A 10832-nucleotide genomic window follows, 5' to 3' on the forward strand; every position below is an offset into this window, starting at 1 on the left:
GACACATCTACAAGAGTTAAAGATATGTCGAAACAACAATATTGATCAATGAGGGATTGAATACATTATATTTTGATTACAATAATTTTAGTTTTTTTGATAGTACAGTAGATGGATAAATAAAGGTAAAATATTATTATATCTTGTTTTAAAACTTTTTTTAAGAAATAACTTGCTCAACTTAGATTTACATGTATATATTTTGATTCTCAATTTATATAAATATGTAACGGTGTCGATGTCCTATATTTTTTACATTAACGACGTTGCCCTGTTCGTGTCTTGTCGCGATATCTGTGTCGGAGTTAGTGCTTCATAGCTAGTAGTATGATACTTATAAATCTAAATTAGGATACTTTGGTGTAAAGGAGAATTGAATAACTTATTTTCTTCCTTGATACTACCATGCATGTCGGATGATATATATTTTCAATGGCAAGTTGGTAGGGTCAAAACCTTGGATTTTACTTGAACAAGAAATTTGCTTTAACTTGTGCGAAAAATATACTACAGCTTTACAATTGCGAATAAGCCAAAAGACCATATCATAAAAATAAAAGGAAGCAAAATCATAATATACTGAAAGAAATGAAATGAACCACCAGCACTAAGTAGTAGGGACCATATACTTTTGTTGGGGTGTGCATTTTGCACATGTCTAATATTAAAAACTGACCCACACCCACTTGTCTATGTACAGGGGGGGGTTCATGTCCTTATCAAAGACAGTGATGTAATATTTTTAGTGTGTGTTTGGATTAGTGGTAGCTAGAATTGAGTTTGGTTGAATTGAGTTTGAGAAAATTGATTTTGGTTAAAAGTGAGTTGAGTAGAATTGATTTATGTTTGGATATGTTAATATAAAAGTGATTCTCAATATTTGATATTGTTTGGATGATTTGAATCAAAATTACTTTTGAATGTGTAAATTACCAAAATGGTCTTTTAACATATATACTTTAGCCCATTATATTTATTTTTCAACAACTCAGAAACGTTGCTGCACTCACTGCAAACAAGCGCCGCTTCTGGATTCACAGCAAATATGAAAGGTTGATTTGCAAAGTGTTGATGCTGCACTCATCTCTATTAAGCTTAATTTATTATGTTTTTTGCCCTATTCTCTCTGTTTCAACTGCAAATCTGAGAAATTAGACAGGCGAAAGATGCTTATGGGTTGGAAATTGGGGAAGAAGATAGGGGTAATTTGGTAAGTATACATATCATAGAAAATTTAAAGTTTGAATTACGTTTGCTTTTGACGCAGAAGCTCCGATTCGTAGCTTCGCCCAAACTCGCGTTTTCTCCTTTTCATAATCGCTTTATGGTATCACCCAAACATCACTGGAAATTGAAAAGTTGCGTTTGGAGAAAAAAAACGCACGTTTGGGCATCAAAACGCAGAAACAAACAGGCACTATAACGAGTGCAATCCATGACTCGTGACTCGTGTTGACTATGTAGGTCCATAGACGTGTACATGATAAATTTGCAAACGAGTTGGTCTGGCTCTCTGTTGACTAGATTGAAGGCCATATAGATGCACAATAAATAATGTACACGTCCATCATTCATTCAAAGGTTTTTTTTAGTCCATCGCTTTATAATTTGAGAGTTATTTTTTTTGGTTATAATAAGTTGAGAATGGAATCCAAGATCTATATACTTTAATTTGAGGGTATTTATTCATCATTTGATGAGAATAAGCTATATGTAAATTTATATATACAAATTCAATTTTTTTTTTATCACATGCAAATTCACTTATGTAGTTTATTCTCATTAATTGACGGGTAAATACCCTCAAATTATAGAGTAGTTCTCACCTTCATTCAAATCAAAAGAAGTAAAATAATATTTTTTGCGTCGATCCTCTATTTTTAAGGAGAAGTAAGCCTTAGTAATTTAGAGTTGACTAAATTATATTGTATAATTAATCATCAATTACCACTACTACTAACACAAATTACAATAAGTGCACTGGCCATGTAAGGCAAAGTCTATGCATTAAGTCTTTCACCGTAAACAAGTTACGAATATTACTATAACGAATACGAATTTTATAAAATTCACTGTTGGATTGAAAGTTTACATCATATAGATTATCCATAACTTTTTTTAAAAAAATTAAAAATTATTTAATATGTTATTGAGACCCATCAAGATTAGTGGTTTATGAATTTTTATTAAATATCGTTAATTTTGATGGGTTTCAATAACATATCGAATGATTTTAAAAAAAAATTAAAAAAATTATGGATGATCTATACAATATAAAATTTCAATCCAACAATGATTTTTGTAAAATTCGTATTCGTTATAAAAATATCGAAGACTTGTACACCATGAATGACTTTATCAAGTCTTTCATATTAGAAAAAGCCGCCATGTAAAGCATAATTACTAAAAAATCGTGATTCTTCCATGTTATAGTGTAGTAAAATAATTTAATAATTAAATTAAAACAAAAATCAAAATCAATTGTAATTGAACGCGATTCTTCATCTTTTTATTTATCCACTCAATTCAAAGTTTCAATCACGTTTCCACATCTTTTAAATGTCAATTACCACACTATTTGGATCAAATTTTGTAGATTTCTATTAATTTGTATGGACCATTTAAAAATTAGGAAGAAAAAATGGAAAAGGAGAAGGGGAGTTTGGTGGTGGTGGTGGATGGGTGGTGTGTGTGGGTAACTTGAGTGTCCGGAGTTTGAACTTGTCTCTTACATATATAATTGAGATGTTTCTAATAATTGAGATTAACTAGTAATATGGATATTACATATTTTTTTAATTTAACATCAATAAAATGATATGTCAAAATTATATAACTTTATTAGTTGGTTGTCTATGTAACATCCTTTTAGCTTGTCTGTTTACTATATTTAAACTCAAGTAAAATATACTCCAAATTAATTGAGAATTAATCTATAGTATATTATTAATTGAAATATAAAATCATAAGAATAATATTACATTAATAATGTACTCTTGAGTAGGGACATTGCATTATATATAAGCTAATAAACTTCAAACACCTCATTTATTCATCTTAAAAGTATAATTTCTAACCAATAAATTACTACATTGATAATTGAATGTGTGGCTTTATTTTGGAATACTAGTATTTTGGGATAACCAATCATTATTCAATACTAGGTTGATTAGATAAACATGAATTTTATTAATGTGGTCAAGAAGAACTACGTACACTACCCAAACAGTACAAGAAAATAATGGGGGGACGCGTTGGACGGCAAGCAAGCAAACTAGCAAAGGGAGCACGTTGTTCATGCCTTGCCTATGAATATGATAGTAAGATGTTGACACTCTGAAACTTGCTTTGCTACTACTCACAGTCACTCATCTAAAGGGAATTAATTCAATGGACTAAATCCTCTCAATTTTTCTTAAATTGTACGGAGTAACATCTAATCTAATTCTTCAAATATGTGAGAGAAAAATGTAGATAAAATTATAAAAAGAATAAAATAAATTATGTTCTCCTCCTTTGAGAGATATTTAAATTACACTATTCTTTTCTTTTATGTTTAAATATATATTCCCCTCTACTCTTATACAAAATATATTAAAGAAAATTACGCTCTTCTCCTTTAAAAGAAGCTTGAATTTCATTCATCACTATGATAAAATAAAACCCTTTTTTCTCTCTCTAAACCTTTTTTCTTTGACTTCTTTCTAAGCTTCATTAGATCCACTGCCTTCACGTCTAATCCAAATCTTTTGTTCTTCGATGAAGTCAAGCACCGATGGTGGTGCGATGGTCGAGCCTCTCTCCGCATCACCGGTTTTCAACCTTCGAGGTTGTCTCTAACTGTTCCTTTCCGGTGGTTGTCGTCATTGCCTTTCGATTACCCTCATGCGTTGTCGTTCTCTTGCTCGCTGTTGTTCATTTGGGTGGAGTGTTTTCGTGGTGGTTCATATTTGTTTCTGGTGGGTTGTTGGCGGAGCTGTTCGTGTTCGCCTCCCCTGCGATGATGGGTTCAAAGTCGCTAAGATAGGTGGTGGTGACACCATTTTGCATGATACGGTTCTGGTGTTGATGGTGGTTCTAGAGACTTCTGGTGATGGGGGGTTCAGACTGTTTGGGACTTTCTTTGGTTGGAGCCTCATGGTTTTTTCCATTTCTGCCCGTTCGGTTTTCATTCGGGTCGGATCTTCATTCGACACGCCATTGGCTTGGTGGTGTCTCGATGCCGCCACATTTTCAACGTTCGCAGGAAAGTTCATTAGTTATGGAGAAATAAATGAGTAGAATGATGTTGCTGAACTAAAATAAAAATGGGAAGATTTTAATAAATAAAAGAAATAAAAAGAGATTGGGCCTAGTGGTGTTGTAAAGGAGGTGGGGATATAGATTGGAAATCTGTCTAATAATTTTGTGAGGAAATAAAGGAATGAAAATAGTAGATCTTTTGGAGAATTATTAGAAACAGAAAATAAAATACAATAAAATAAAACAAAAAAAAAATTCATGGTTAAGAGGTAACCTAATTCTATATATCATTATCATTATCATTATAAATAACCAAAGTTTAGTAAAAACTAGGATTAGCCACCTCGTTTAAAAAATCAGAAAAAAAAAAACTTGGGACCTTAGAGAGAAAGAAAGAGAAGCCGCGAGGGAGAAAGAAAAGGGAGAGGAGAATCGAGAACAATTTTTTTTACAAAAATAAAACAATATTCATTCATTTAAATTGATAGAATACGTCATACAATCACATATTCAACATCGCTGAAAACGTAAGGGATGAATCTGCGAACATTTTCACAGCATCCAAATGATAAAATTAAAGTCACCGGAATATCTATGCATCTACAACGTTGATGTCCAAATTATTGCATCTACAACGTTGATGTCCAAATTATTGATTTAACGCATAATAAAAACTCTTGTTTATTTTATATGCAAACATCTATTAAAGTATTTGCACAGTGCTTCTTTTCATCAAAAATTTCTAAGAAAAAAAAGGATTTACAGATTAATCAAATATTTCTTCTTTGTAATTGCAATTTTTTTTTTGTAATTCTAATATTTTAGCATCATATGTAGTTTTGTTTGAATTCAAGTGTTTATGTCTCTAAATACATATTTTTATGACTCGTACATTTATCAGTAACAAATATTTATTTCGTTTATGTTTATCAGTTTGTCTCAAATGTCATGGATGCAATCAACTTGGACATTACAAAACAAAATGCCCTTTCAACTAAAACAAACAAAATAATTTTTTTAAAATAAATCTATATTGACAACTTGAGATGACTCAGATGAATCTCGAGAAGAAGATGAAGAAGCAAATGTATGCCTCACAAACTTAAATACTGATGAGATAATATTTGAACTTTGTTCATCATGTAGAAAAATTAAACATTTATTTGATAATCTTCTATATAATTCACAAATCATGACACAAAAATATGAGAAATTAATATATGAAGTCTCTAAGTTAACAAAAGAAAAAGAAAACACTATCAAGGAAACTCTATCAAAAAAAAAAAAAAAAGAAATGTTGAAATCTTTGAATGATGATTTTAGAAACACTATCAAGAAAATGAAAACCGCTCCCTACAAATTATCAAAGCAATATTATGAGCTTAGAGAAAAACAAAACCTCCAAAATGTTCTAAAGTTTAGGAAGAAAATGTTATTTTAAAAGAAAATGTCATAGAATTAAAAAAAATGACATAACAAGCTTCGTAAAAGTCAATAGAAACATTTTAGAAAATTATTGGATAATAAGTTGGAATTTTTGACAAAGCTGGTATAGGTTTTGGAACTTTTCAAAAATAAAAGTTATATGAAATTTTATTTGTACCTCAAGAACATAAAACACAAAGGTATATTCTTATAAATATAGTCATATTGAATCCTTTTGCTTTAAGAAAAAAAATCAAAAGAAAAGAACATTCTAATAAGAAACAAGAACATTCTCGAAAGGTTATAAAGAAACAATATTATACCAAAATATCGATTTACCGTTGGGTGGCCGAAAGTTCACTTGGTTTAAAGGGGACGGGCGTTCAATGAGTCGTTTGGATAGATTTTTGCTTTATGGGGATTGGTGTTTATCATGGCCTAACTATACTCAAGTAGCTAGAATGAGAGGGCTATCAGATCATTGTCCCTTGGTGCTGGCAGCGAATGAGGAGGATTGGGGACCCCGCCCCTCGAGGATGTTGAAATGCTGGAGAGATGTCCCTGGATACAAAGTGTTTGTGCGCGACAAGTGGAATTCTTTTCAGTTTGAAGGTTGGGGAGGTTTTGTACTTAAAGAGAAATTTAAAGGGATTAAGACAGCCTTGAAAGAATGGCATACAACACACACCCGAAATTTGCCTAGTCGGATTGAGGCCTTGAAGGTTCAACTTGCCGCGCTTGATGAGAAGGGGGGGGGGGGGGGGGGAAGTGGTTTTAACTGATTCTGAGATGGCTGAGTTTCATGGGGTGTCGTCGGATATTCATTCGCTTTCCCGGCTGAATGCTAGTATATGTTGGCAGCATTCTCGCTCGCGGTGGCTTAAGGAAGGGGATGCTAACACCAAGTTTTTTCACTCAGTTCTTGCGAGTCGTCGGAGGGGTAATGCTATTACGTCCCTGCAAGTGGATAATACCGTTGTGGAGGGTGTGGTTCCTATTAGGCACGCGGTCGTGTCTCACTTTGCGTCTCATTTCAAGGCTGTTAACGTGGTACGCCCTGGGTTAGAAAATCTTATTTTTAATCGGTTGCAGGCGTCGGAAGCTAGCAGTTTGATCAAGCCTTTCTCCCTGGACGAGGTAAAGGCTGCGGTGTGGGATTGTGACAATTACAAAAGTCCGGGTCCTGATGGGATTAATTTTGGCTTCATTAAGGATTTTTGGGCTGAAATGCAAGGGGATGTTATGCGTTTTATTTCGGATTTTCATCGCAATGGTCGTTTAACTAAGGGTTTGAATGCCACTTTTATTGCGCTGATACCTAAAGTTGATAGTCCTCAACGGTTGAATGATTTCCGGCCTATTTCGCTCGTGGGCAGCCTTTATAAGATCTTGGCAAAAGTGTTAGCTAATCGGTTGCGTCTTGTGATGGGGAGTGTGGTTTCTGCATCCCATACAGCTTTCGTTCAGGGTCGTCAGATACTTGATGGTATTCTTGTTGTAAACGAGGTAGTGGACGAGGCTCGTAAGTCTAAGAAGGAGCTTCTTCTCTTTAAGGTTGATTTTGAGAAGGCTTATGATTCGGTTGACTGGGGTTATTTAGATTCCGTCATGGGAAATATGGGTTTTTCGAATCTCTGGAGGAAGTGAATTAAAGAATGTGTGTGTACGGCGACAGCTTCCGTCTTAGTCAATGGTAGTCCGTCCGATGAGTTTCCTCTCGAGAGGGGCTTAAGGCAGGGGGATCCGTTATCTCCTTTTCTTTTCTTGTTGGCTACGGAGGGTCTACATGTGTTGATGGAGGCCATGGTTGAGCGCAATCTGTTCACGGGATACAGTGTTGGGGAGCTATCCCCGATGTCGGTGTCACACCTTCAGTTTGCCGATGATACGTTGTTGATGGGGACTAAAAGCTGGGCGAATGTTCGGGCTATGCGGGCTGTCCTTGTGCTGTTCGAAAACATGTCGGGTTTGCGAGTTAACTTTCACAAAAGTTTGTTGGTAGGGGTTAACATCCCTGATTCTTGGTTAGGTGAGGCGGCGTCTGTTCTTTGTTGTAAAGTGGGAAAGGTCCCTTTCCTTTATTTGGGCCTTCCTATTGGGGGTGATCCGCGGCGTTTAGGTTTTTGGGAACCGGTTTTGGAACATTTAAAGAATCGTTTATCGGGGTGGAGGAGTCGTTTTCTTTCTTTTGGTGGTCGTCTGGTTCTGCTTAAATTTGTTTTGACCTCTCTGCCTGTTTATGCGCTTTCCTTCTTTAAAGCTCCCTCAGGTACTATCTCTGCCATTGAATCTATTTTGATTAAATTTTTTTTGGGGTTGGGAGGCTGGAGGGGCGGCGTGGGTGTGACGGCGTAGATTGTGGGCGTGGGAGGAGGAGTTGCTGGGAGAGTGTCAGTCTTTACTTTTTACCCTTTCTTTGCAGGATCATGTTTCAGATAGGTGGTAGTGGCAGTCTAACTTGGATGATGTGTATACTGTTTGTGGTGCATATCAGCTATTGACGTCTCATGATGCGGTTACCTTGGATGCTGCGTCAGACCTCATTTGGCACCGCCAGGTTCCTTTGAAGGTTTCCATCTGTGCCTGGAGACTCTTACGGGACAGGTTACCTACCAAAGCGAACCTGGTTACTCGAGGGATTTTATCTGAGGCGAACCATCATTGTGTTTCTGGTTGCGGAGAGATCGAGACAGCTCAACATTTGTTCCTTTCATGCAGTACTTTCGGTGCCCTTTGGCCCCTTGTTAGTTCCTGGATTGGCTCTCCTTTGGTGATTGCTCAGACTCCTTCAGATCATTTTGTCCAGTTTTCAGATTCAGCAGGTGGTCTCCGAGCACGACGTTCTTTCTTGCAGCTCATTTGGCTTGCTGTAGTGTGGGTTGTGTGGACCGAGAGAAACCATAGATTGTTCAGAGGTTCAGGAAATTCAGTGCATCATATGTTGGACAAGATCAAGACTTTTTCCTACCGGTGGTTGAAAGCGACGAGTGCTAATCTAGCTTTGAACTGCCATAGTTGGTGGTCTAGTCCTATGCTTTGTTTGAGCCTTGTTTAGTCTCTTTTGGTTCTTGTATTTTTGGCTCTTTGTAACCTTACTTAGTCTTTCCTAACACGTCTTGTGCTGGGTAGATTATTATTCATATATATATATATATATATATATATATCTCATTTTGGCCGTTTCAAAAAAAAAAAAGAAACCAACTAATGAATATAAGAAGGCGTCTTATAAGAAAAATACTAACTATCAATAACCTAAATCACTATGGGTACCTAAAGCCTTACTAACTTTAAATGCAAGAGTGTCACCTAGTAGAAAAAAAAATCATTGTACTTGAACAATACTTGATCAAGACATATGACTGGAGATACACAAAATTTTCTCTCATTTGAAAAGAAAGAATGAGGTTCTGTAACCTTTGGGAATAATAAACAAGATCAAATTAAAGGTAAATGTGTTATTGGTAAGATTAATTGTGCAAAAATTGAAAATGTTCATTATGTGGAAGGTATTGAACATAACTTAATAAGCATAAAACATTAGTCAATTTTGTGACAATGATCTTGAAGTTATTTTTAAAACTCACACATGTGAGATTAAACAATCATTTTCAAGAAAAATCATTTTGAATGGATCAAGAAAAAGAATGTATATGTTGTATACCTAGATTAATTGGCAGCTAAATCTTACTCCCTCCGGTCTTTATGATAAGAAAAGATTTATTTTTTAGGTTAATAGAATGTTTGATGTATCTAATCCATATTATAAAGGGTTAAATATGTTTTTGGTCCTATAATTTCTCAGAATTTTCATTTTAGTCCTTGAAGATTTTTTTCACACTTTTTAGTCCATAAAATTTTTTCCGTCAATGTTTTTAGTCCATACTTTTCATTTAACTCGTGCATACTTTTCATGCTAAAAGAATTAGGGAGTTGATTCAGTGATGGATAACTGAATATGTGTATTGCTCTGGTTAGTATCAATTTAGAACCCTTTTTTCTTGATGAGAAGGGAGGTTATTTATAGGCCTCTAGTGATGGTTTTTGCCTTGAAACCTTAATACCCCATGATCTATTGTCATGGAGGTCATGGAGAACGTGCCTCAACATGTGTTTCTCCCCCACTTTATGCTTTACTAGTCCCTTGGATATAGGCCCCATGGGTTAGATTTAGATGTTTCTCTTCCCACCTTCCATGAATCTTTTATACCCCACAATATTCTAATTTTGCCCTTGCAGAAAAATTCGGTTCGCAGAAACTGAATTTTTTCTAGTGCAAATTCAGAGTAAATTTCGGTTTTTAGAAACCGAAATTTGTTTTCAAGGCAAAAAAAAACTTCGGTTTCTACGAACCGAAGTTTTTTCAAGGGCAAAATTGGAAATTCAAGAGGGATAAAAGATTCAGAGGGGGTGGGAAGAGAAAACATCTTAGATTTATTCCTTGTAATGTGGTAAGCCCAATATGTGTGTTGATAGGCTAGGCGAATTGGGCCTTGGTTTGGTCCCCCGGTCCACATACCATTTGAAATTTATTTATTTTTCTTGCGTAATGTTTAGTACATTATATATATGAATCTCTATTACAAAAGTTTAAACTTTTTTAACAAAAGATTAATTAAATATGAATTTTTTAGTTTTTTGCACATAAAAATTCATAAATAATTCATCTTATGTTAAAAAATTCTAAATTTTTATCGAAGATATTCTTATAATATTATAAACATAAACACAAAAAATTATTCACAAATGTGAAAGTATACACTAGTTGAATGAAAAGTAGGGACTAGATGAAAAAAACTTCAGGGACTAAAAAGTGTGAAAAAATCTCTAGGGACTAAAATAAAAATTATGGAAAACTTTAGGGACAAAAAACATATTTAACCCTATTATAAACTACATGCATCAAATTATTCTATGAATCTAAAAATCAAAATTCTTCTTATAATAAGGATCGGAGGGAGAATGAGTATTAGTCTTGAAAAAAAAAAAAAGACAAGTGAATTAGTCTGCACATAAGTATGAAGACCATTGCAAAAAATTTCAACTAAAAATGCATTTTTGTATTACTTTTAAATTGTGCAAAAAAACCCCTATTTTGTAGACATTTCAAACATTTTGCTACATTTTCACTAAAAATAAAAATGCGGAAAAATAGTCATTCATTT

The 10832-nt window shown here is 34.4% G+C and overlaps 1 protein-coding gene across 1 annotated transcript; it reads left to right on the plus strand.

Annotated features, from left to right (window-relative positions):
- Positions 1-6053: 6053 nt before the first annotated feature.
- Positions 6054-8769, plus strand: LOC123922957. The gene is made up of 2 exons (XM_045975613.1): positions 6054-6389; positions 8225-8769. The coding sequence occupies exons 1-2, from the start codon at positions 6054-6056 to the stop codon at positions 8720-8722; spliced, it is 834 nt and encodes a 277-aa protein (XP_045831569.1). The 3' UTR covers positions 8723-8769.
- Positions 8770-10832: the final 2063 nt, after the last annotated feature.

The sequence above is a fragment of the Trifolium pratense genome, linkage group LG4 (genome assembly GCF_020283565.1).
Source record: "Trifolium pratense cultivar HEN17-A07 linkage group LG4, ARS_RC_1.1, whole genome shotgun sequence".
Lineage (NCBI taxonomy): Eukaryota > Viridiplantae > Streptophyta > Magnoliopsida > Fabales > Fabaceae > Trifolium > Trifolium pratense.

Excerpts from the sequence above, each read along its gene's own strand:
- LOC123922957 (XM_045975613.1), top strand. The coding sequence starts at position 6,054 with ATGAGTCGTTTGGATAGATTTTTGCTTTATGGGGATTGGTGTTTATCA. Across the intron at positions 6,390-8,224 it reads GTCGGATTGAGGCCTTGAAG|GTTCCTTTGAAGGTTTCCAT; the intron begins GTTCAACTTGCC and ends TGGCACCGCCAG.